Raw genomic sequence first — 27805 nt, 5'->3', positions numbered from 1 at the left:
GATGTTCAGTGATACTTGATTAACCTTATGTCCAAGTTTCATGAACTAGGTCCATACATTTTCTAAGTTATGATGACATTTCAAAAACTTAACCTCAGGTTAAGATTTTGATGTTGATTCCTCCAACATGGTCTAAGTTCATTGACCCTAAATGACCTTTGACCTTGGTCATGTGACATGAAACTCTGATAGGATGTTCAGTAATACTTGATTAACCTTATGGCCAAGTTTCTTTTTAAGTTATGTCATTTCAAAAACTTAACCTCAGGTTAAGATTTGATGTTGACGCCGCCACCGCCGTCGCCGTCGGAAAAGCGGCGCCTATAGCCTCACTCTGCTATGCAGGTGAAACAATAAAAAACAAAAGAAATAGTGAGTGACATCATCATCTCTCTCATTTGCCCATCAATGACTTGTGCATAAAACTGTTTTGTGAAAAATAAGCAAAACTTAAAAATGTCGTAACTTTCTTATTTTACATCCGATTTTGATGAAATTTTCAGTGTTAAGTTCGTTTGATTTTTCTCTATCCATTCAAATCAACAATTTTCTGGGGTGGACTTGACCTTTAGAAAATTGACTTAAGTTTGATTTGATTTTATTGATTTCAATTTAGTCTACACTACATGTACCGGTATGTACAATAAACAATGTAAGAAAGTCGAAAATATTACAAGACTTAACATCATACATGAAATAAATCTAAGGAACACAATATAAAATTACCTCAGAGGTTTTAAACATTTTTGACATACAGCGTTTTACATGTCACCAGGAATAGATGTTACAAAAGAGCCATGCACTTTTCAATATTGCGTGGCACGGAGACTACCAGTGCAAGAATGGACCAAGCTACACAGAGTCACAGTCAATTATCAGTATTAAGGCTCTTTTAAAGTAATATTTTTTGCATAAAAAGACAAACACAGATGAATTTGTACATCAATTCAAGGTACCGGTACCAGTCAAATAAAGTAATTCATATTAACATACTGTATATGCAAGGCTCGACATTAGCGGTGGCCCGGTGGCCCGGGGCCACCAAAAATTCATCTCGGGCAACCATTATTGAAAAAATTTTAAGTTTTGGTGGCCCGAATCGGGCAACCAATAATTTTCAAAGTAGCGCAATTTTTCTCCCTGATTTTGCATGCATCTATCAACTTTCTACAGTTCAAATTGCAAGTCAATTCGTCATGCGCCTTTTTTGTTAATCTACACACAAATACACACACACAAAGATTGCACAGTCATGACAGTATGTAGGCCTATGTCTGGCTGAGCTTTGCATGCGTGAAACCAGTGCAGCTTGCTGTGCGCTAGCAGACTATTCAGACTCAGGGAGCTGCGATGCAAAATGTTACTGCTAAGAAATCTTCCCCAGAACTTTGAAAATCTACGTCAAAGTCACATTTTACACCAATGAAATGCCCTTCTACAGTCCATATTACTGAAACCTGATAATTTGCAAGCATTAAAAAGAGGAATTTTGACCTCTCTTTTGACTCAAAAAGACCGATTTCCAAATGCATTATTACACATAGGTGAGTACATCACAGTCCCACATGTGCATTTGTATGTATGTTGATATTTGGTTTATTTTCGAAGCTGTCTTGAATAGACAGCTTCTTTCTTTCTTGTTTATAAATGACTTCTTAAACCACTCTTAAGGAAGTAAATACTTTGGGAAGGCATTTTATTGATATGAAATGTGAATTTTTCCATCATTTTGTCAAATATAGGGAAGGAATTTTCTCACTGTTTTTTTCCAGATAACTTGCCGTTTTCTTATTTTTTTCTGTCATTTTTTTTTAGTGATAAAACAATTTATACCCCTTCCCATTGAATATGCCTGATTAAAGAACATGTTTCTACTGAATAATAATAATAATTTCCCCCATTTTTTCTGATAATTTTGTCTTATTCATTTTTCTTACATTTTCTTTTGTTTTTTTTTCTCAATTTTTTTTCCTGTTTGTTTTTTCTTACTTCATTTTTTATTTGTATATTTCACTTATTCTAAAAATTATTTTTGTTTATTTCCCCCTTTTATACATTGTTCTAATTCTGCAGCATATTTTCTGTGATTTTCTCCTGCTATAATATGCTGGAAAAGAGAAAATAAACTGGATTTGGGGCCTGCATAATCTAGGTTTTACGATCTGAAAGGAAGGAAAAATCATTGTTTTGTAAATCAATCTGAGTTTGCTTTATGCACTATTTATTTACTTTACCATTATGAGTGTGTGTCTATATGGAGATTAAAAGTCCACACATCCTGGGAGCAATACAATTCTTTTATTCTCTTTCAATCATTTCATATTCACAATGATAGAACAATTTATATATTACCACAAAATAAGCAAAGTAAAATAACAGCAAGCACGATTTACATACAAGATGTACAAAGAATAGTGGTACGTGGTAGTGACTGCAGAATATTTCAGTTTGTTTTATTCATTTTTAATTAATGTTTTTCTTTATATTTTTCGGGCCACCAAACTTTACTAATGGGCCACCAAAAAAAATTATTTGAAGGTTTTGGTGGCCCGAACGGGCCACCACCAAAAAAAGTTAATGTGGAGCCTTGGTATATGAATATATGTACATAAATTTATAAATCAATACAAAATACAATTGATTCATTCATTTTTCAAATTCAGCCAGAATACATAGCCCTACACTGATGAGCAAATAAACAAGATTTCCTCTCAGAACACCTCTCTTAGCTGAATTCACCTCCCTGCAAAATCTCATGAATTGTGAAAATTTCTTTCTCAAAAAATTTAACAACTTTATCCTCAAGTGAAATCAAATAGTATTGCATCATTACTATTTCATAAAATGGTCATTTATTTTAATGAATTTTAGGCCTGAAAAGATGTCTCAAAATATAAATTTCTTCCATTGTTTTCTCTTTCACATTGTGCAAAACCTTTTATTTTGAGCAAAAATGAATATATCTATATAATCGAAAAGCTCATTCTCTGTAGTTTTCTCACAATGTCACTCTTGATATGTGGCACCTTGGAAATGGTTCAGGATCCAGCAATTAAAGGTCAAGTCCACCACAGGAAAATGCTGACTTAAATAAATAGAGAAAAATCATATAGTGCTGAAAATTTCATCAAAATCGGATGTAAAATAAGAAAGTTAAGACATTTCAAAGTTTTGCATATTTTTCACAAAACAGTGATATGCACAACTACATTTAGGTGAGTCAGTAGATGATGTCCATCACTCACAAGTTCTTAAATTGTTTTCTAATCAATTTTTCATGTTTTATAGATTTGCCAATAAGGACCAACTTGACTGAACCATACAGTATTAAACAATGCTAATTCGACATGTTCAGGAAGGAATTAATCATTGTATCACTTGAAACTGAGGAGAAATTAAAATAGACGAATATGATTAGATACATGTAGATATGAATTTGCTGCAAACTTCAATGGGTGCTCATTCCCTCATTAATGATTGTAGAGAGCTGATCAAGGTATCCATTTGATCAGAATTATATCAATAATAGATACGCATAGAAAAAACAGCGAATTTATGATGCGTAACACTGCTATGCACAAATACATGTACGGGCACACGTTCATGCGCACAAAATCTTGAAATGCTTAAATTGACCTGAAACGTACAAAAAAAATTTATAGGCCATTTTGAGCATTTTTTTTAGCTTTGACACGCGCATAATGACCATTACATGACCTCTGATGACATTGACAGACGACCTTTGACCTAAAGATTATTTGATATGAATATGACTATTGATTATCCGTTATGTAGATATGATCAAATTAAGAATTTTACAAAATGGCGTGTAGATGACGTCATCATAACCAGGTGACCTTGAAAAGCTAGGTACCGGTATGCCGTCTCTATGATGGACTCTATACATAACGAAAAAATTCAGCAAAATTGATTCAGCCGACTCGGAGAAAACTTGGCGATAAACATAGGTGCGAAAATAAAGAAAGAAATAAAGAAAGAAAATTCTGACGAAATTAAGAGGTGATCTTTCATAGACAGACCACCTAATAACAACTTTTCTCAAGTGAAAAAATAATTTTGTAGCATGTTTTAGATAAAAAAATAATCTGATAGATATTTAGAGCAGATACAGACTGTATCATACAGAATGTATAACCAAATTAAACGAAGTGGTTTTTTTCTGCACCCAGCTAATTTAATATGCAAAACATTCTTGTCGTCACTATCATCTGATTGATCACTGGAATAAATGAAGATACTTTTTGAGGACCTGACTGACTGAATTCACCGAAAGAAATTAAAGGACAAGTCCACCCTTGAAACAAAGAGTTAATTTGAAAAATCCAACAAGCATAAAACTGAAAATTTAATCAAAATTGAATGTAAAGTAAGAAAGCAATCTTTATATTTATCGACCGATGCAAGTATTTTACGAATCATGATATTTATCGGCCGATGCAAGTAAAATTGGAGTATTTTTTCAAATCAAAGTTGGCAGCTATACACATGTGTGGTATCTGGTTGGGAGTTCGCTGAAATGCCACTTTCAGAATTTGTATCTGTCTATGCATCCATGTATAAAACAAGTATGAAGCCATTAAAAGGAGAAAAAACCCTATAAAAAGCTATATCAGAAACTGTGAAGTTTAATTAAAAAAAATTCAAGGGCATGCCTTGCCGCGCATAGCAGCGATTTGCACTTTTTAAAAAAGTATTTCACAGTCCCATTCATTGCATTTTATGTAAGTTATGAAAATCTACTTTTGCAGTAAAAAAAATCTGCACATTCTCCCCTTTAGGCTTTAAACAGAAATATCTCTATCAATATTTGACATCATGACTTGATTATGCACCATTCTTTCTCTGATTTCACAAGCTTTCCCATGGAACCAAATTTGTTGGGATTCCTTCAAGATTTCAAAAAGCCAGTCTCCCCCATTCAAACAAGCCTTTAATTTTTTTTTGACAGAACAAATTCTGCATATTTTCCCCTGTAAATTGGAATATCTCCATCAATATATCAGACAATGAGTTGATTGAAGCACCATTATTTTACTTATTTCACAAGCTTTCCAATGATATCAAATTTGTTGGGATTCAAGATTTCAAAGTCACCAAACTCCCTATATCTAGCGTATCGATAACAAGACGGCAGGATGGCAACGTACATTAAACAGATTGGGTAAGTAAATGCTCGTGCTCTTAATTATTTTTCAAATTTACTACTATTTATTCAATAAATATATGGAACGTTATCGAATTCGGGGGTAAATATTCTTTTGGGCCATGTACCTTAGTTTGGGCTCAAATTCAAAACGGTAAGTAAAAAGGTCTAGTTTCACAATTGGAAAACCTACAAGGCTCCACACTAACTTTTTTTCTTGGTGGCCCGATTGGTACACCAAAATCATTAATTTCATATTTTTGGTGGCCTGCAAAGCAAATTTAGTGGCCCTAAAACAATGGAAAACATTACAATTCATCAAAATTCTGGTAGCCAAACTGGGCCACCGGCAAGTGTTGGCTTTTACAGAATTTTGGTGGCCCGACTCTCTAGTCTTGAGGACTCTATGATGATGTCTTTTTAAAAAGAAATACGTATTTTCAGTTCAGTGGTTGAAGCGGGACATTTTAGCACTTTTTAATCTAGCACCGCTCATGATCATGATGATTTTGCCGCCCTCTAGCTCTATACGCGTCACGTAAAGTTCTAGGTTGCATTTAAGTAACAATGGATCAGATTCAAAGATGGCGATGACAACAAATGTGTGTGAGTAAACTCTCTTCTACTTTTATTTCTTCATCGCATTTCTGCAATATTTTTTAACCATAACTAGCCTAGACCGTCCTATCCATATTTTGCCAAACATTGCCAACCGATATTTTTAGTTTTACCCATGTAGGCATGTACAGAAGTGTTAACCTCAGATTCTAAACATAAGTTCATAACTAGAAGTTTGGTGCATTTGTATAGTTGCCTTTTCCCTTGGTGCGTGGGAGCCTAGCCCTAGGCCTACTATAGACCAGCGCCAGGCCCAGGCGTTCGGGGAGTAAAGGTACGATAGTACTATGATTTTTACTCACCAGACGCCTAGCGCCTCCAGGCTAATCGTAACGGGACGACGCAGCGCGGCTGGGCTGCCGACTGGGCCTTGCCGGAGCGAGGGCTGCGGATGACGTCCACGGACGTGCTGCGAGTACGGTACCGTACCGGTACCGTAGTGTGTGAATGTACCGTATGCGACGCGACGTGGGAAAGGGGGTGAAATTATTTCTGGCGTAAACTTACCTAAAAAACTTGCTTTCATGTAGCAATTGAATATATCAACGTCCATATTGATTTTGGGGGTATCGAGTCCAAGATTACAGATGCGAAATAATCGAAAAATGATTAAAATTAGCAATTACCACCGAAAATCGAAAATTTCCGGCTTCATGTTGTTGACAGTCAATACTCCCTTATTGGTAAAGTTCATTTTACAAAGGGGAAACACAAGTGCAAATAATATGCGTGCAAAAGGGAAATTTCTATAGTTCTCAGTTCCGCACGACTTTGTAAAAAATGTAATTATTTTTTTCTGAATTTACTCCATAGATCCCTACTACTATAGAAACGAATGTTATTATCTCCCCTTCTCCCATATTCTTCGGCTATTATATATAGCAGACAGTTGATATCCAAAAAACTCCCCCATAAAATCTTTGACTTTTCCAATAGCTCTATGATAAAAGCCACCAATCATAGCTTACGTTCTTTTCTTAATTATGGCCAATGCATGAGAATAACCCAATTAGAGCCGCGCTCTAAGAAAGATTGATTGGGGGCAGATCAATATGCATGGTACTGGTATAGTATGCATGATCGCGCATCGCCGAATCTTTCTCGTAACGCAAAGTCAATGATGGAAACTAAGAAAGAGGGACCAGGATCACTTCAAATGCTCTTTCGAGCTTATTTGAGATTTTTAAAGGAGAAGCCTATCATTACAAAATCGCTTACAAGGTTCGTCAGTTTAATCCATTTTTTTTAGACAAAATTGATATTTGGGTTGGTTTAAATTCAAAAATAAAAACTCGAAAAGAAAACGACTGAGTCACGGCCTCATGACTACTGGCGGCGCGTGCGAATAGCCATGCTCGTGGAATCATTAGCAGAAATCACATTTCCGTTATTGTGTATCTGTATTGCACATGCGTTTAATCGCTGTTACTGGCTACACTCGTGGACCTATGCAACACTGCATTACAGAAGAGGTTATCATTCATGTCCGGGGGGGGGGGGCAATGTTGTTTATTTTAGTCGAAGAAACTTTAGCAGAAAGAATCAGAAGAAATGAAAAAATCAACGATGGAAAAGAATTATAAAGGCATTATCGTGATATAGGTAACCACCGTTCACTTCATACAGCAGCGCTTTATTCAGTCGCACGCACGGTTCCCTATTTCCACCTCCATTCACTTTGTACACAAATGCGCGTACACAAATCTTACTATGACTGGTTTCCAAAACCACGATTTGGCCATTATAAATATAATCTCATCAGTAGTCGTAGAGGCGCTGGTCAGAAAATTGGGATCGTCCCAGTTTACAGGGACTGTCTCAGTTTATAAGGATTTCTTCACACAAGAAATCTAGGAATGTTCATTTACCTGTCAAGTGCCGACACCAATCAAGTGTGCTAGTCAATGTAAACATCAGGTTTCATAACAAGATTATTGGAAGATGGTAAGTCATGAAAAATAGACGGTGAACTGGGGGGGATTGAGGTCACTGATTCTATTTATTTTTAGCACTCTCAATTTCCGTAATTGCTGTCTTTGTCCGTAGGGGGAAGTGAAAAAAAAACGTCCCCATAAACAAGGACAGTCTCAATTTATCAAGACATGATTTGTCTTGGTTTAAGAGGATATCCGTGTTTTCTGGGACAATCCCAATTTTTGGACCAGCGCCTCTACTGCTCATTGACATTGAGTCAAAATCAGATACTAACGTTTGTCGTTAGTCTGCAGTGCAGTCTGACGCGAATGAAAAATATGCAGACATGGCAAGTAACCCGCGCTTCTGTCTGTGTCACTGCTATGGTAGTCAGAGTCTGGGGGGTTCTTATTTTTATTTGGCAACCAGTCAATTTGACTATTTTCGCCATAGTATATATTATATTATTAACGTTTGTTTTCTTAAAATGGAAAAAAGTAAAATTCAAATATTCATGAATATTTATTTCTTTTTCCTTTCTTTTTTCTTTTCTATGTTTTTTTTTTTCATTTCCTTTTTTATTAGGATACTAGGATTTAAAGTCGAGTAGGTGTGTCTCACAAATTAAAACCAGGGCTATTGCTAAAAATATGCTATATAGGCCTAGGCCTACTAGTATGCAAGCAGGATGGAGATGACAGAAAAAGAAATTAGGAAAATCACAGCTCCAATCCTACACCCGTACTGGAGTATGGGGATACTCCATCAATTGTCAATTTTGAGAGAGAAGTCTTAAAGCAAGGCTCCACATTAACTTGTTTTGGTGGTGGCCCGTTCGGGCCACCAAAACCTTCAAATAATTTTTTGGGGTGGCCCATTCGGAAAGTTTGGTGGCCTGAAAAATATAAAGAAAAACATTAATTAAAAATGATTAAAACAAACTGAAATATTCTGCAGTCACTACCACGTACCACTATTCTTTGTACATCTTGTATGTAAATCGTGCTTGCTGTTATTTTACTTTGCTTATTTCGTGGTAATATATAAATTGTTCTATCATTGTAAATATGAAATGATTGAAAGAGAATAAAAGAATTGTATTGTTCCCAGGTTGTGTGGACTTTTAATCTCCATATAGACACATACTCATAATGGTAAAGTAAATAAATAGTGCATAGGCCTATAGCAAACTCAGATAGATTTACAAAACAATGATTTTTCCTTTCTTCCTTTTTGATTGTAAAACCTAGATTATGCAGGCCCCAAATCCAGTTTATTTTCTCTTTTCCAGCATATTATAGCAGGAGAAAATCACAGAAAAATATGCTACAGAATTAGAACAATGTGTGAAAGGGGGAGATAAACATAATTTTTAGAATAGTATATTGAAAAAAGAAAACAAAAATTATAAAAATGAAAATAAAACAAAAAGAAAAAATGATGAAAGAAAAAACAAAGAACAGGAAAAAAAAAGAAAATGTAAGAAAAATGAATAAGACAAAATTATAAAAAAAATGGGGAAAATTATTATTCAGTAGAAACATGTTCTTTAATCAGGCATATTCAATGGGAAGGGGTATAAATAGTTTAATCACTGTTAAAAAAAAGTGAAAGAAAAAAATTAGAAAATGGCAAAAGTTATCTGGAAAAAACAGTGAGAAAATTCCTTCCTTATATTTAACAAAATGATGGAAAAAAAAATCACATTTCATATCAATGAAATGCGTTTCCGAAGTATTTACTTCCTTAAGAGTGGTTTAAGAAGTCATTTATAAACAAGAAAGAAAGAAGCTGTCTATTTTTGGCTAGAAGAGAGCATCCAAATAAACCAAATATCAACATACATACAAATGCACATGTGGGACTGTGATGTACTCACCTATGTGTTTTATGTGTATTAATGCATTTGTAAATCGGTCTTTTTTAGTCAAAAGAGAGGTCATAATTCCTCCTTTTAATGCTTGCAAATAATCAGGTTTCAGTAATATGGACTGTAGAAGGGCATTTCATTGGTGTAAAATGTGACTTTAACGTAGATTTTCAAAGTTCTGGGGAAGATTTCTTAGCAGTAACATTTTGTATCGCAGCTCCCTGAGTCTGAATATTCTGCTAGCGCACAGCTAGCTGCAGTGGTTTCATGCATGCAAAGCTCAGCCAGACAGCTGGCACGCCCGGCTGAATAATAGTTACTGTATGTTAGCAGTAGGCATACATACTGTCATGACTATGCAATCTTTGTGTGTGTGTATTTGTGTGTAGATTAACAAAAAAGGCGCATGATGTATTCGATTGCAATTTGAACTGTAGAAAGTTGATAAATGCATGCAAAATCGGGAGAAAAATTGCGCTACTTTGAAAATTATTGGTTGCCTGATGCGGGCCACCAAAACTTAAAATTTTTTCAATAATGGTTGCCCGAGATGAATTTTTGGTGGCCCCGAGCCACTGCTAATCCTGGCTAATGTCTAGCCTTGCTTAAAGGAAACCAAAACCCATGAAGAGAAGCAATCTTATTGGCAAGAGTAAAATGAGAGGAACAATTTAAAAAAGGTTTCATCTTTACAATTGGTTACTTTCTATGGGGATCCTCAAATTGGCAAACGTGCTTCAAAATGGCTGATTTTGTGGACAACTCTCCATTTGTTTTGTACACAAATTTTCACATTTTCCCCTTTTATTTTACATATTTCACATTATTTTCTCCTGACCTTGATATTATGAATTATATTTTCCCCATGACATACGGTATGTTGTGCTCAGAAGGGGCAAGATGCAATTTGAATTTTGAAAGATAGTGCGGAAAATCTGAAAATTTGTATACAAAACAAATGGAGAGTTGTCCACAAAATCAGCCCTTTTGAAGCACATAATTTTTGCCAATTTGAGGATCCCCTTAGAAAGTACAACAAGACTTTTTAAACGTCCATAACGTGCTTATTTTATAACCGATTTTGTTGAAACCTTTTTTAAATTGTTTCTCTCATTTTACTCTTCCCAATAAGATTGCTTCTTATCTTTGGTTTTGGTTTCCTTTTAACAGTTATGGCTAGGCTAGTCTTCCATTGAGATGAAGTATTAAATTTGGATATGTTGCTACGTAGCTAGTCCAGTTCAATTATTTTAATATTTATAATAAAGACAAAACAATGTTGAAATGCAATGGTTAGGCTTCAGTCTTAGCCTTGGCTTGAGCCTGAGGACTCTGTAATGATATTTTTTAATATTTTGACATGTTGTCTATACTTTTTCATCACGGAGCCTTGAAATGCTTGCCATATATATGCATAAGCGACAGATGTACATGTAAACACGGATGGATTTCCCTAGGAAATCCATCTTAAAACCTACAAATCAAATAAATTTGTTGCATTTTATTTATACACCTTCATACGCCTAATGCTGAAGGTGTGAATTTTTTCGTATATATATATATATATATATATATATAATATATATATATATATATATATATATATATATATATATATATATGAAAAATTAGAAGTTTCTTACCTGACCGATGTCGTGTACATCCCTCGATCCATTCGAAAACACCGGCAAATACAATAGGCTTGACCCTTGAACCGCTTTATGACGTAGCTTCGATATGAAAAAAAGCGATGTTGTTACAAAATGCTGTTTTGAAGAACAATTTATAGATAAAAAAATATTTAACAAATAGTAATAGAATTTGAAACTTGATTTTAATGTTATAATCATTATTTAAAATCAAGTTTTAATTTTTTTCTTTCCTTTCAGTGGTTTGATTGCTGGTATTGGAGATGTCATTGCACAGAGAATAGTGGATCCTTCAGCACCTTACACATTCAGGTCAACAGCAGCATTTGCAGTTCTTGGGTAAGAAAATCCATGAAATCAATGTTCAGTGGAAACATGCTTCTCAATAGTCTGAATGCTAGACTAGATGCACTGTGATTGAACATAACAGTAAAAGTGCAATTATGCTGGCCTTCTGCCCCCAAGGCAAGACTTCCATATGTCCCCTCCACTAAAATTGAAAGAAAAAATATAGAGGTTTATCAAGAATTATCTAACATATATCTAAGAGATTTAAGAAGGAAAGTTGGATACATACCAATATATGGCTTTATTCAAAAATTCAAGAGTGTGTTATTCCCAATGGCATCAGTTTATTTAGTCAGAAAAGTAATTACTCAATACTCTCGGAGAGTAGATTAGTCGTAATATCGGTTGATAACTGTTAAAGAAACCCATTGCTTTCAACAATTTCTGCTAGCTCAGTGAGTAAGGCGACAGACTAGAGATTCTTCGTTCTACAGAGAGAGGTTCAATTCCAAGTTCCCACCGGAAGTAAGAAGAAAAAAATAAGAAAAAAGAGAAAGAAAGAAGGGGGTTTTGGAGAAGTATTTTTTTTAATTAGTGGAGGGGACATAAGGAAGTCTTGCCCTGCCCAAACATGGAAATGTATGGCCATATATCTGCAAGAATAAGAACATTCACCATATCTAAAATTTGTATTAGAAAAAAAAATGAATAAACAGTGTAATAAGTTTTGAAAAATGAACTGGAAAAGAAAATATTTTCATGAAAAAGGTATGTATATTGATAGTTTGCCATAGGCTACTCTTCTAGAGTTGGCAATTTTCAGTGACATCTTTTTTACACATATTCTTAAGAGTTTATAATCAGCATCTTCAGCAGCCCTTATGTATACATGTAATACATGTATGTAAAGCGACTCTATGGACTTTGACTACTGTTAAGGATCTCTACCCTAAAATACATTGGTTAACCTGTAATAAAACATTGGTAAACATTAAAAAGGTTTGGTTAAAAAAAATCAAGAACTATGAATATTTTATATCGTTTATACCTAGTTCCCACTGTCACGATTCGACCCACGATTAAACCTGTTTTCTTACTCGTGGCGTAGTCGTGGTCATTTCAGATTGTATCAGATCTATCGTGGCAATCGTATAGATCATATACAAATCTTGAATGGCCCCCCAAAAATTTATGATCAGTTTCGAATCAAAAGGCCAATCATGTTGTTTTTTACCGATCGCAAGACAGTAGAAATGAGGCATTATATTTAAAAAAACAATCAGAAAAGTATATCATGAAGACTCTAATTGTAACATTTGTTTTACATCAAATGAAATTGGCATGGTGTTTCTAATCCAGGGTTGGCGGATTTAAATCACGTTGATTTAAATCGTGATTTAAATCGCGATTTAAATCACCATGATTTTTTTTAAAAAATCATTGATTTAAATCACTTCCATTGAAACATGTACAAATCATGGACAAAGTATTTGTTCAATGCAGTTTTAATTCTTCAAGTCAACTGAAAAACTTTGAATTAACTTTATATCAATAAAAGATCAACAAAGTCTTCATATCTACTTAAAACAAATTAAAATCAAATTAATAAAATCAGGTAATTCCTTAAAAACTACAGATGTATGTTGTCAATAGGTACTCATTTTTTGTAAATTATGTCGAGTTTTTCTTCTGAAATTTTACATTCTTTGTCAGTTATTATTAGTCAATTTCTTTCTTAACGTAAAGTTTTCACATAATCCAAAGACTTTTCAGAGAGCAGTTTGTAAAAAAAAAATATAATACATAAAAGTCGATGAGAAAAGGTTTGTTGGCAGTTTTCCAGTTTTGATCCTTCGCCTACACATAACTACTTCTGTCATGTAAAATAAAAAATGATACCTGCATGTAATCAACATATTTAACATGCCTCTTATTTCGTATTGTTACATTTATCATACATTTGATGTTTTGAATAACATAATTATAAAAATCACTTAGTACAGTCATAATTTGACTGTTGAGAAAAGCTTTCTCTTATAAACCTTTTAAGTCACTGCAGCCCATTTTATGTTCAGTGCTACAAATAATGGAAGTTTTGTATCTGCATGTAATAATGGAAAGAGCTCTATAACAACAATTTGCAAAACTCAGAATAAACATTTAACACTGTATTTTAACGTTAAGATGCAGGTACTTCAGTTACAATCATTGGCAGTTGTAAGCTGTGTCTCATTTAAAATAAAATACTTCTTTTTGTAATACATATGTTGTAATTTAAGCAGTTTTGCAGTTTTTATCCTTTAAGTTAAAAGTAAGTAGATTTTTTTTCATACTTCATGGATCAAACAGATTTTTTTGTAGAGAATATGGGAATAAAAATTGTAGATTAATGTAAAAAAATCACAGTAACAGAATGTAGTATAGTCACCCTTTGACCAAGCTATCTCCTATATTGTTCTCCAAAACTGAGAGTTTTGCATCTATATCTGTAGCAAGAGAAGAGCTTTTTATCAAAAAGATCCTTAACATATACAGTTGTAGTCTCTCTGTGACTATTGTAAAGCTGTGACTAATTGAAAAAAATCATTGATGAGAAATATTTCTCTTACAATATACATGAATACTAGTAATTGGCAAAGGGTTTGTTGGCAGTTTTGATAAGGGATTTTTTCTCTTGGATTTTTTTAAATATTTGAATGAAAAATCCCAGAGGGGAATTTTCTCTACTCACTGGGAATTCCCTATGGAATATTCCTTCATAGGCCTATGTATGATAGAATTAAGTTCAGATACATGATTCCTCAAATTTATTTTTAATTGTCCATTTTTACTGGATTTTAATTACAAAATATGTGGTTAAGAACAATATTAGGGGTGAAATGTATAACATCAATATTGATGTCATTGTAAGAGTAAGGGGGGGGGGGATAATTACCCTTTTTTTCGAAGGAACTTTAAAAAAATAAAAAAAATCAAAAAAATCTGATTTAAATAAAAAAAATCTGATTTAAATCAAATAAATCCGATTTTTTTGATTTTTTTAAAAAAATCAAAAAAATCGCCAACCCTGTTCTAATCCCTTTATTTTTCAATTTTTAAAGCACTATATTATGAACTTCTTGTGGGATATTCCAAAATGATTCATTTAAACAACATATCACATACACATAAAACAAATAGGACCTTACAGCTCAGATATTTTAAAAAGTCATTTTTAACCAGTGCCTTGAACAGAGATACATAAATGTTTGTCTTGAGAGAAAACAACTTATTTAAAATATGTTCCTTTTTTTCTAGGACCTTCTTCACCGGGCCCCTCTCTCACTACTTCTACGCATGGCTGCAGAAGACATTTCCAGGCAAAGATGTACCAACATCCATAAAGAAAATATTATGCGACCGTCTTGTGTTTGCCCCGCCCTACCTCTTGGCCTTCTTCTACCTTCTCGGAATACTTGAGGTACAAATAATGCAAGTTGGTGAATATATTCAGGGCCAAATAATGGACAAATTGCGAGAAGAGTCAATGGATATACTGCGTCGAGTGCAAGGCCAAGGTGGTGAATCAAGCGTATAGTTGATATTAGGGGTGGGGGATGGTCCCTTGATACACAAGCAAACATGCAGTGTTTTTTTTTTATGACTTCCATATCCTGTTTCATACATTTTGGATTGGATGTGGTGATTTTTTTACCTGATTGCTAAGAAAGCATGAATGCTTGTAAGCAAGCAACCAGAGGACCGACGGCTTAAGGTCCCCTCCAAAGGACCTGGTACTGAGGATTAATGCCTTTATACCAAAGGGCACTAGCACACCTACATGTGTAGTGGGAATCGAACCCAGGTCACCGGAATACGAAACCCCCTGTCAACCGACTGAGCTATCGCGCCTCCACTGCGAGGCGCGATTTTATACTGAGCTGCCCCAAATCTAAGTATGATATCTTACTGAAAACAAGTGAATTGTTTTCCTCATTCTACATGTTTGTGCATGATTGCACATACTGAATACAGGTAACGTGACAATTGCTAATATGACTATTGTTAATCCGTTAATATCTGTGAAGATATAAGTTGAGAGTTGTGATAGGGCTTTTGGTTCACAATTAGGTTAGGTTTGAAGTCCTAGGGGTTTTTCACAAAGAGTTAAGTATGACTTTGAGTCATGCTAAAAAATATTTATGTGCAGTAGTGACTGGCTATAATACCAGGGCCAGGATTCAATTGAAAATGTTGATTTTTTAAAGTATTTTACTGGACTTGGCTATCAAAGCAAAATGCTTTATAAACTCATATTCAGACCACATTTAAATATTTTACTTTATTAAGTCAAATTTTAAGCAACTTACAAATAACCATTTTGATGTCATAAAGTTTGAGCCAGTAACGCGGAAATTATTAATCAATCTGTGCACAGAATGTATGACTGCGCATGTACCTGAATCTGAAAAAAGCAACAAATTTTCAACAGTATTTTATATCATTTTAATGAGAGAATTTTTTTTCTCCCCCCCCCCCCCTCTCTTTCTCTTCCATGTTGCCACACCCAGGGTAAAGGTCATGCTCAATCTGTAGAAAAGATTAGAGAAACATACTGGATAGCATTGAAGATGAACTGGAGGATATGGACTATCAGTCAATACATTAACATCAATTATGTGCCTTTACAGGTTAGTCAAATGCACAGACTTTTCAAATAACAATATTTTTTACTGATAACACCGGCAAATCTGTCTAACTGCCCTTTCACACGGTAAAAAATCGTAATTTGAATGATTCCAGTGAAAAATCATGCTAGTGACTAATGTTTTGCACGTGTGAAACCAAACTAGAATCATAAACGGTAATCACAAATTCAAATAATTCTCCGAAGGTAAATTCCAGTTAAGTTTCACTCAAATTATGGTACAAATTTTATGTCTGAAAGGCTCGACCTCCGAAACAACTATTCGGGGGCAGAGCTTAACGTGATCTTTCAAGCACTCTCAAAGATAATACAATTGTCACTTACTCATTTTACATGTAGTTTGTATTTGCGATGCAGTGCTTTGATTGACAAGTCACCAAGGACACAATACCGCCTTCGCTCAGGAATTCAAATTTAAATCACAGTTTTCGAGTGAGCGTGTGAATGGTACAATGATTCTAAAGACGAATGCAATCATAGGAATGATTCAAGATTCACGTGTGAAAAGGCCCTAAGTTAAATCTAATGGGACAACTGAAATCTGTTCAATTTTGATGGAAATTGGCGTAGAGGCAAATGATTAATCCTTTGCATAATTTTTGTTGAAGAATTGCTTTGACTAATCAAATTTATATGGAATGTTAACTTACATGTATATGCAGACTCAACCTTGACCAACCTTTGTAGAAATAGAATTCTGAATCTTGGAAAATTTGCTTGTAATGCTTCAATAAATTTGCATCACCAAGGCCCAAATTCACAAAGGTGGTTTCAACTGTTCCATAGTACAAAACCATGGATTATGCAGATTTCTTGCACTAAACACACTTTTTTCGAGAATGAATTTAGTGCCCTCTGCCATGAGCATTAATGTACACAAACGAGCATAATCCATTGTTTAGTACCATGAAACGATCAAAATCACCTTTGTGAATTCAGGCCATAAAATCTGCATAAGTCAATGTGTTATATGTTGAAAGAGGATTGAAACAAAGTCATTATGAAAGTAAGTGAAGTTGATTTTTCTTTTTATTATTGCTACTAAAGAATCACAAATTATCACATTTTATGATTGAAATCACTGATCATCAATGATATGATCATTTGTTTTATGAGTTGCTCAGTCACATTTTTATACACTTGTTCTCTGGGTTTTCTCATAATTCTATCTTACATTTTTTTCTTGCTTCCTTTGTTTTGTAGTTCCGTGTACTGTTTGCTAGTATGATAGCCTTCATTTGGACTATCTATCTAGCTGTAATGAGGAGAAGATGAACAATAACTGACGATAGCCTAGTTTATAGCAGGGTAATCAAGCCTAATGACATCAACGCAAGCCAATTCATCATTTGGTCAAGCAATCCAACCTGCCCTGTGATTTGTCGATCCACTCATTCCTGCAGCTTTGATTCTGAGGTAAATTACATGGAAGATCAGTGCGAATCATGGCTCTATTAATTGATTTTTTTATAAATCAATGCATGGTCTCATCGAATGCAGGTGGTATGCCTTGATGTTACAAGGCAATTGATGATTTTGATATATCAGCATGACGTTCAGTACTCACTTCTGGTCACATTTCATAAGATGGGTATGCAAAAAGGGTGGCGTATGAACGATTTTCCACACAGTGCCATGGATAAATTGTTGGTACATCGCGGCATCTTGACCAAATTTATTGAGTAAGATCTCATTTTAAAGCTAGAACTATAGGCTAAATATATTATATTGAATTAGATCAATACAATATCAGGAATAAAATATAGCACATTAAGTTTGAAGTAACAGGGGTGGCGGAGTCGGTGGATGCGGAGCCGGTGGATGTGGTGAATGATAGAATATTAATTAAACTTAATTAACAACTTACTATAATATGTAATATGACTGTTATCCTCATATTTCTGGGTGTTTTAAAGCAGGGAACAGCTAAATGTCAAAGAAATTTGATAATTTTGAAAATATGCAGCAATGAAATACATGTGTATGTCAGCTCTGATCTGCAACCTAATCAATTAGTAAACTGGAGAAATTTGGTTAATTATCTAATTTGTAATCCTAATTTTTAGTATAAATGTTGTGTATCATTGCAACAAACATTTCTACCCATGATGTTGTCATTTTGCCAAGCATATAAATACAGTGACATGTATTTTGGGGGCAAAAATGTGAAATCAAATATGGTTAATTAATTAGTATCATTAATATGCGTACAATAATAGATAATTATTCAATTTTTGGTACAGATTTAATTATTGATGTTTCAAGATTATAACTGCAAAATACTAGAGTGATCCAATGTTGCATTAACTTTTGACACCATTTCATGTGCAGCAGGTCCAATTTGAGAAAAACCCATTTCAAAATTCACATTTACATTGACGTCTATGTAAAAATTAATTGTTAATTAGTCATTTTAAGGAAAAATAAAGGTATTTGAAACTTAAAAGTTTTCCATTATTTAGAGAATGGTAATAGCTTTAACATATCAAAAAATAAAAATTTTGACAATTTTTACCCTGTTCGCGAAATTGGACCACCTTATGACATTCCACCTTCTAGGAATTGCCATAGTATGTAGGTTTCATACAGGCATCATACAATGTCAAAGTCAGTTGCTTAACCTGTTGACTGCTGAATTCTGATATTCCCATAGTCTTTTTGCAGGGATCACCCGGTTCCAGTAGGTAATTGGTAAGTTGAGTTGGGCAGTTGTGGAATCAACTGCTAACTTACGCAGCTAATCAGTTTGATTTCTTGAAGTCCAAATCAGATTGTGTAAATTAGTGTGTGAAGCTAATGTTTGATTATTTACATGCAATCAAACATGATACAATAAACTGCAATGAAACAAGCGAGACAATAAACTGACTTTTGTTTAAGGCCTGGTCACACCCCCCGAGTGTTGTTGGTGCAGAGAGAAAAAAAAATCATCACCGCTCGCTACCGTTCACCATTTTCGATTTCTTTTTTTTTTTTTTGGTTTGTTTTTTTGATTTTTTATCCAATTTTGGGAGCGAAATTCGACCCTCTCTCCCTACTGCTCCACAACCGCTCCAACAACGCTCGGGCGATGTGACCAGGCCTTCAGTTTTTTAACTACTCATAGTTGAAGTTTTGATATTGATGACAAGATCTAATTGAGTTTTAACTGGGGTATATGTTGTAGTTGATATGTACAGTACACTTAATACAGATTCAATGATGACTGATTATTACTACATAGGGAAAGTTACAAACTGATGCAGACATGTGAGGTTTGATTCGTGGGTCCCATCATTCCAATGGTGACGCTAAAGATCAGCCCCTGACATAACACACTCTTGTTTGTATTTTCATGTTAATTTGTTATCTTACTGTCATTTGAATTACAAATGGCATGGCAGATTTATCCAATTTAGAGTGACAATTGATAGGAAACTTATACCCTATTAATGTAGATTTAGGGACAAGTACACATGCAACAAAATTGTCATGCTTTATATTGATAAAGATTGGCAGCTGTCTCATCTCATTCTTCAATTTTTTATTTATTTGAACAGGATCAACAATATGCAACATGTATTCAAAAGATGGAAGCATTTTAGTTTGTACTGCCTTTTTTGGAAGTATGGTCTACATAACTTTGTAATTAGATAAAAACGAATTCTACGAAGAAACACAGTATGCATTAATACCATGCATTTTTGCAGGTCTTGCACATGTCTTTGTATTTGTAATTATTATTTCATACAAAGTGTTATTCTTCTGATTTCTAGACCATGGGGAGTTGTAGTGTTTTTAATTAAGTTCATAATTAAATGTCGTATAGTATTATTCATGTGTTTGGTTTACTAGGTACTTATTACTATGGTAACTGAAAGCCTACTTGTCAGTATTGGCAACGTCCATGAAATTGTCCCTTGGATTGCTGATTTTACATACATGTATGTTCTGAGAAAAATTTATCTAGTTTTAAACATTGTATCCTTCTGTGGAATACACTTTGATGTATGCTTGATTCATCCAAGTAATATATTTCCAAGTAATATAAGCCTGGGGGTCCTTTCTTATAACCCCAATGTTATTTATATGAATGTGGATGTTATTTGCCTCTGTTTTTCTATGAAGCCAAAATCATTTTGTGATTTATTAACCACTGCTCATGGTGGGTTGTATACTGGAGGTTAACAGATTTTCATGTAATACATCCAGATGCCATAGGGGCCTGTTGCATAAAATTGCATGTGATGGTAACTTTGTCATGAATGGTAATTTTAATAAAATCTGGAATTGATTGCACATTTATGTTTAAGAGTAATTCATTAGTGAGAACTGGTCTTATATTGTCTAAATTCAATCAAAATATCCTTGTGTGAGATCATCTTATATTGCACTTGTGTTGTCTGGTATTAGTTTTCAGTTCAATAATTCAATGATCATGTAAACCATCAAAATCCTTAATACAATTCTATGGTAATCTATGCAAGGAGCCCCCTGCATCGAAGTATCCATTGTTGTGTATATAGAGGTACAAATTGACAAAAATCATTCTACATTGGAGTTTTTGTAATATCATTGCCCAAACCTCAAAGTTTTGTATCTTTGATATATCAAACATAAGAAATTTTGTTCAAATGTCACGATCAAATTTTTATGATTTGAAGAAAATGCAGGTATTTTCTATGACATTCCAGTTGAGAAAGTAGTTAAATATGTGAAGCATCAACTCTCCCACTTCTGGTTACTGAAACTTAAATTAGTTTCCATGGTAGTTGCTATTGATGGTTGAGTTACAATTAAAGCATTATGCAACGAGACCCTGAATATTATCTGCAATGAATATAGTGTTAAACTATATCCACATTTCTATTTATTTTCTGAGAAAATGTGTTGCTATTTGCCTACTCAATGATTTATGTAATGTATGAGAATGGAGGTTAAGAATAAAAGTATTTTTGTACTTCTTAAAAAATATGATTAAACAATGCATATAACACATCCCTTTCCTGCGTCTGCATTTCTGTTGACTGTTGTATTATTGAGAAAAATATGTGACAATGACAGTATTGCATATTTAAAATTAGTACAAAGTTGAAATATGTGTACAATGTAGTGCCAGAAAATAATATTTTTTAGTATTTTGTGTAATTGGTAATATAAATATCAAATGGAAATATAAAGAATTTATTTTGTAATTTGGCCAAACTAGTGACCAAGATAAGCTCACAAAGAAAATCTCTTAAAACTGAAAGTGAAAAAAAGAAGTTATCACACCTTTCGCACGGAGCATTTTCCCAAACACCATTTTTTTTTTGGATAGGCAATGCATTGAATGAGCTGATCATGATCATCATTGTATTAAAATATATTTTTGTGGGGGGGGATGAAAATTTCATGCATGAGCAAATGTCAAGAATGCAACATACTTGGCAGTACACACTTGTGATGTCATCAAAATTATGTTAAAAACAAACTTTCTTTTTAATCTGATTTCATTTAAATATTCAGCATCTGTTCAGTTACTATACAATATATATTACCTTAAAGGACAAGTCCACCCCAACAAAAGTTGTTTTGAAAAAAAAAAAAAAATCAAACAAGGATAACACTGAAAATTTCATCAAAATGTGATGTAAAATGAGAGATTTTTACTCTTCAAAGCAGTTATACTTTCATACTGGTCGGTAGGCAAATGAGGGGACTGATGACATCACTCACTATTTCTTTTAATATATGAAAGATTCCAATTTTCTCCCCATTATTCTGTGAAAAAGTTTTATTCCTCCCTGAACATGTCAAATCTAAAAAAAAATTGAAATATTGTATAATTCAAACAAAATACAAAAGAAAAAGTGAGGGATGTCATCGACTCTCATTTGCATGTCACTGTCTTGTGCATATAACTTTCATGAAAATAAATGAAAATTTAAATTGTCGTAACTTACTAATTTTATGTCCGATTTTGATAAAAATTTCAGCATGATGCTTGTTCAATTTTTCTCATTTGATTAAAAGCAATGATTTTATGGGGTGGATTTGACCTTTAATTATTAAGTGTTCCAATAAAAGAGAAGGGTGTTATAATTACTTTACTTCATCATTTTAAATAAATGAAAATGGAAACTCGGTCTTGGAAGCTCTCTAGCCTATCTGATATGCACCGGGCTATAGTGGGCAAGTTACTGGTCATGGGAAGCAGACTGACGGACTCAGGCCTCACCCGACACATATCGGATAGGCTAGGAAGCTCTCAAGATATTTTTCTCCCCCACTCATAATCTTATTCTCCATAGTACTTTCTCTCGTCAGAAAAAAGTCAATGATGGCAATAAGATGAGCCCAAAAATGAATGGTCGTTTTTACTTTATTCATATGTACATTTACAGTATCTTCTTATTTCATCTCTTCTGTCCACTAGCAAATGAATACAACAGAAAATACTTGTTAGATCATGTAACCCCAACAGCACAGGAGGAAATAGGTACCATACAGCCAAAATGCTTATGTCAGTACTTGCATGCCTTACAGAATTTTTACCCCACTGATTCATTACATGTGAGATTTCATTTCCACATGATGGCTATAATTGCATTTGAATTGGGAGTCATGAATTAGTGCATAAGATCTGAGGATGTTTCACAGAGATTAAAATGCAACTAAAAAAATGCACCTACATTCCCAGTTGTGTGTGTGCAATATAATGCATCACCTCTGTCTAGATCATGCATGGGTGATGCACAATATCTGCATATTCGTCGTCATCGATGTGGTTATGCATTTTATTCTATATACATGTTGGTGTTTAAGTATAACTTTAAAGTCACATTTAACTCTTTGTGAAACATTCCCTTCTTACAATTGAGCATTTCAAAAAGATTCACAAAACTAAATTGAAAAAAAAGAGAGATCTATTTGCCATTTTGTTTAGACAAAAAAAATCCACATGCTCTCCCCATACACACATAATGGAGACGCTAAATAATTTGTGACATTTCACACATGTGTGAGCTTTACAGTGATACAGGCACAATTGGCGGCTTTGTCATTCAAGCATTTTTGCGGCAATGATAATAGCAGCATTTCATGTTTCGCTGTTACGCGTGCCCAATTTGTGTGCTGGCACCCACGTCCGCATATGTGGATGTCATGTGACTTATCCAGCCAATCAGAGACATGTACCCCTCAAGGCACCATGCATATGGTACTTTGACACAGTATATAAGACCTGCTTTTACATACTTTGCTCATTCTCCTGAAGACGAAAAGAACACACTTGTCGAAAAGTCCAGTTGGGGTGGTCCTTTTAAGGACCAACATTTGCCCAAGAAAGATACATGATCCATGAAAACCTACTACACTGTTACAATAAATGTGACAAAACAAGCAAACTTCTCTCTGACACTATTAAGATCAGTACATATATTCTTTTCTTGATATTGATAGCAACATGAATGGGTACAAGGTTCACCCAATGATCAATCCTGATGAGGACTATTAGGTTGAAAGAGTTATGGTGGGGAAAAGAAGGAGATAAAATAGAAAGGCATGATCAGGTAACATTCACAATACAAAGTAGGATATCTTGATCTATTGAAATAGGCAAGTTGTTTACCAATGTTTTCACAAATTTTCTTTTCTAAAGACAATCATGGATAACATCCCTGGATAAAAACTTAGGGAAAATGTGCAATTAAAAACTCCATTGTAAATGGGGCAACACATATACTGATCAAAATTGTGGTTTTGGTAGTTCTTTTTCAACTCTTAATATAATATTTCCTTAATTTCAAAACTTGCAATGATGACCTGCAAATCATTTTAGAAAAATTAGTCAATATATCAATATTATTCTTAAAGGCTGACATGATATGAAATTAACTACAATAAAAAGAAGGGTAGTGGTACGAATGAGCACATATTAACTGAACTTCCCGTAAAGGGGAAATTCACGTCATTTCGCACATATATTCTAAACTTGGCACAATCCACGTTTGTTGCAGGCAACGAGTATAAAGTACCACTTTGCACTTTTCTACATGCAGATAAAAAAAATAACATTTTTCACAATGGCATGTGTAAAGGATACATAAATTCTTAATATGACGTGATTTCACATTACTTGGGGTTCTAGAAGACTTAAAGGGGAATCCAACCCAAATAAAAGCTTGTTTTTTAAGGAAAAAGGAAAATCAGACAAGTTGATAGGTGAAAAGTTTGAACATCTGACAAACAATAAGAAATTTATGAATTTTTTAAAAGTTGTTATTATTGGTAATCACTATACCCATGAAGACATCAAATTGGCCGCACATGTGATTTCATAGTGATGTAATGCAAGGACTACTCTTCCATGTACTCCTAGCTTAGGGATCTCAAATTTAAAACAGACATAACTTTCTGATTGCTTGGCTGATTAATTTCAAACTTTCACAATTATGTTTTATCTATTTTTCTCCTTTCTAACACAACATTTAATGACCAAGGCTGGATTCCCCTTTAACTTCTTAGCTTCAAAAGTTTTGAGCCACACACAAGTTTTAAGGTTTCTCAAATTTCTTCTTTATATACAACTATGTACAATTCCTTCAAAAGCAGGAAAATACAATACTAAATAGTACAAAGCCACAGCACACAGAAAGGACTCCTACAAATGCATATTTTATATCAATGAGTTTTGACTCTCTTACAAAGTTAAGGCATACATTACAGTGCTTAAAGGTAACCAACAAAGGGTTCAACAGATGACTGACGCGTGTCCCATTTATTCATCTAGCAATCGATTTTAACTCGAAGTGAATAGTTTCAGACTTGTGATTGATATCGATCAATTGGTTGATTGTGTTTCTCATTTTACTGAACACTGACACAAACAAGTAATGGAAGAATAAATAATCAGTATTCAAATTCGTGAGAACTGATGATAAAATATATATACAGTAAAGAGAATGTTTATCCTTCTGTATGAATGTATCCTGGTACTCTTAAAGAAAGCAAAATCAAACCGAGATATAAGCAATATATTACACAGCATTAATATTACACGTTCCCGAGAAAATCAGGGGGATGGCTCATTCACAAATGAAATCAAATTTGAAATGGCTGTAGACATATCTTGAATTGATGTTATCGCTCCTATTCGACTTAATATTGATTTCAATTGTTAGTGAATCATCCCCTGGCAAGCTAGGCAGTTATGACTGGTCATGAATGGAATTATTGAACTCTTTTAAGATTTTTTTTTCAATCTGGAAAGCATTTATCTTGTCACCATATTATTAAACTTGTCACAATGAAAGTGGTGAAAATAAGAATGAAGAATGGAATGTCCAGTTTCCACTGCAAAGATTGTTTTTATTAAAACACATCTTGAGGAATATATTAGACAATGTACCAAATTATCATCAATGTACGTGCTTAAGCCACCATTCTATAATTACTACTAGAATTACAACTCGATTAGGCCTTAACAAAAGCAGACCGGGGAATCATATCACTGCTTCAAAGTTGAAGTTTGCAAACACCATATTGCATTGTATGCAAAGTAACAGTTAAAGATGTCAGTAATTTGAAATTTTATCTATGAATATTCTCGTTAAACACTAACCCGGGATATATTTGATTCCTATTTCAAACACTATCTTTGAGCAGAGGTCGAGTTTAAATGAATTGAATAAAGCCCTTTAAATCTTAGGTTTTGCAAAGTAAATACTAAATCAAAGCAAAACTAGTTTATAATACACAAGGTTTAACGTTTAAATGACTGGAAAATGTCATTATCATCCTGTACAAGAAATTCACACACAGATTCTTTTGACCCTATGATTTATATACAACTGGAATAGATCCACCATGTACATAAAGGTTCTAAATTGCACTGTCATATAACTCGTATTGCCAAAAATTTATTTTTGGTTAAATAATCTATTTCACTTCCGCTGCATGTTTACTAGCATAGTAAACAAAGCACGATATTTCATTTCTAAACATTTTTTTTTCAGTTTGAATTTACCGGCTAACTTTTCCCTTCTTGACCAATCATAACTGCCAGTCACCGAACTGATGTCCCTCCCGGGGACTTATCATGTGATCTGTTATCATGTGATTTGTCACGTGATCTTGAGGGTGACCTGCTGTATGACCTATGATCCCCATGGTGGCTGTAGGGTGAGGAGTCCGAGTGTGCTGGGCTGGCTGCGGGCCTGTCGTACGGAACCGGCAACTTTCTCGCACTGTTTAGGAAGAGATAGGCAAGATTATTAGTACAAGCAAAGCTCATAAAAATTGACCAAATTTAATCCCTAATGTAATAAGTGGATACACACCAGGGTTGCGTTTCATAAAGCTGTTCGTAAAGTTATGCACAACTTTACGAAAGACTGGAACATGTTCTTATACATAAGTCAGCTACATAGGGATATATCATATAGCACAAGAAAGGGTCACCAGTCGTGCGTAAAGTCATTTGTAACTAACAAACAGCTTTATGAAACGGGCCCCAGGTTTAGACTTCAAGAAAATGACTTCTGCAATCATCATATTTCTTCAAATTAAGAATATGGGGACCAGTGACACAAGGTTTAGCACTTGATCATCAGACTTATATTTATAATCTATGACATAAATCATAAAGTGCAATGAATACAAATCAACTGTGTGATCAATTGCAAAGTTTTGTGGAACAGAGGCATGGTGAATTATCATCAGAATTAAAAACTGAATGGAAAAAACAGGGTTCTGTAATATTTACAGAAAGTAGTACCTGATGATAGAAAAAAATCTCAACTGATTGAATTGGCCATAATACACAATTAGTTGTGAAAACCAAAGACTAACTTTTGAGTTACAGACCCCAATTTGTGAATTGCCAAAATATGAACAACCTGAACAAATGTTTGTAAAGTTCTTATCTGCATTGAATTTGTATGCTTGTTTTTTTTTCTTCATTTTTCAACATACATAATATGTAAAAAGATTTTGATCACAAATTTTAGCAAATACAATGCCTTCATTGGTTGTATTGTAATGTCCTAGCTTACAAGGAATGACCAATGTTTTAACAGAAAAATTCGGTCCTTTGAAATATGACCAAAAATATTAAGGCAAAGTGAAGTAAATCACAAAATCAATATCTCCTCAACACAATTTGAATAATCATTGTTAGCTCTGAGTATCTACAATACAAACTGTTCAATTTATGGGCAGGTCCACCTTGATGTCAAATTGGTTTTATACAAGCAGAAAGATGAGAAGAATAAGGTAAATGAAAGCAAATTCAGAAAGCTGGTGTAAATTTTATATTTCCTTATTTCAGACTTTGAGGGAATGAGCTGATGTGGTATCACTCCTCCAGTAAAAAAAAAAACATTAAGAACTAGTAAAGGGTGAGATATTGCAAAAGTTAGATTTCCAATATTTTCATTGAATCTCCTTTTTTGACATGGCTGAAAAGAAACATAATTGAACTAATTACATATTTCTGGAAAACATAAACATAGTGGGATACCGTACAAAGTAAGAGTTTGATTACTTTGGTTGAATCTTCATTGATACTGGATTATACTTCTACTACCAGTAATAAGGTATTTAGAATTATGATAATAATTTCAATGTGTATGACTAGAATTTTTCAAAGTAAA

General features: G+C 33.9%; 3 protein-coding genes across 6 annotated transcripts in view; 1 reads left to right on the top strand and 2 right to left on the bottom strand.

Annotated features, from left to right (window-relative positions):
- Window positions 1–6485, bottom strand: part of LOC121408199 (integral membrane protein DGCR2/IDD-like) — a 34830-nt gene extending 28345 nt beyond the window's left edge. The window contains exon 1 of the mRNA XM_041599580.1: window positions 6290–6485. Coding sequence (XP_041455514.1) covers window positions 6290–6335 — 46 coding nt within the window. The 5' untranslated portion in view covers window positions 6336–6485. The remainder of the gene's footprint in view (window positions 1–6289) is intronic.
- A 389-nt stretch (window positions 6486–6874) lies between these two features.
- On the top strand, window positions 6875–17692 carry LOC121408197 (peroxisomal membrane protein 2-like). The gene is made up of 5 exons (XM_041599579.1): window positions 6875–7003; window positions 11456–11554; window positions 14801–14963; window positions 16054–16173; window positions 17394–17692. The coding sequence occupies exons 1-5, from the start codon at window positions 6900–6902 to the stop codon at window positions 17463–17465; spliced, it is 558 nt and encodes a 185-aa protein (XP_041455513.1). The 5' UTR covers window positions 6875–6899; the 3' UTR covers window positions 17466–17692.
- Window positions 17693–22515: 4823 nt separating this feature from the next.
- The window catches only part of LOC121408196 (serine/arginine repetitive matrix protein 2-like), a 39627-nt gene continuing 34337 nt past the window's right edge, over window positions 22516–27805 (bottom strand). For all 4 annotated transcript variants that reach the window (XM_041599576.1, XM_041599578.1, XM_041599575.1 and 1 more), the window contains one exon: window positions 22516–26398. In XM_041599576.1, the coding sequence (XP_041455510.1) occupies window positions 26218–26398 (181 nt within the window). In that variant the 3' untranslated portion in view covers window positions 22516–26217. The remainder of the gene's footprint in view (window positions 26399–27805) is intronic.

Source organism: Lytechinus variegatus, chromosome 2, assembly GCF_018143015.1.
Source record: "Lytechinus variegatus isolate NC3 chromosome 2, Lvar_3.0, whole genome shotgun sequence".
Taxonomy (NCBI): domain Eukaryota; kingdom Metazoa; phylum Echinodermata; class Echinoidea; order Temnopleuroida; family Toxopneustidae; genus Lytechinus; species Lytechinus variegatus.
The sequence above is the reverse complement of the archived record's forward strand: the minus strand, read 5'-3'. Positions and strand labels throughout refer to the sequence as shown.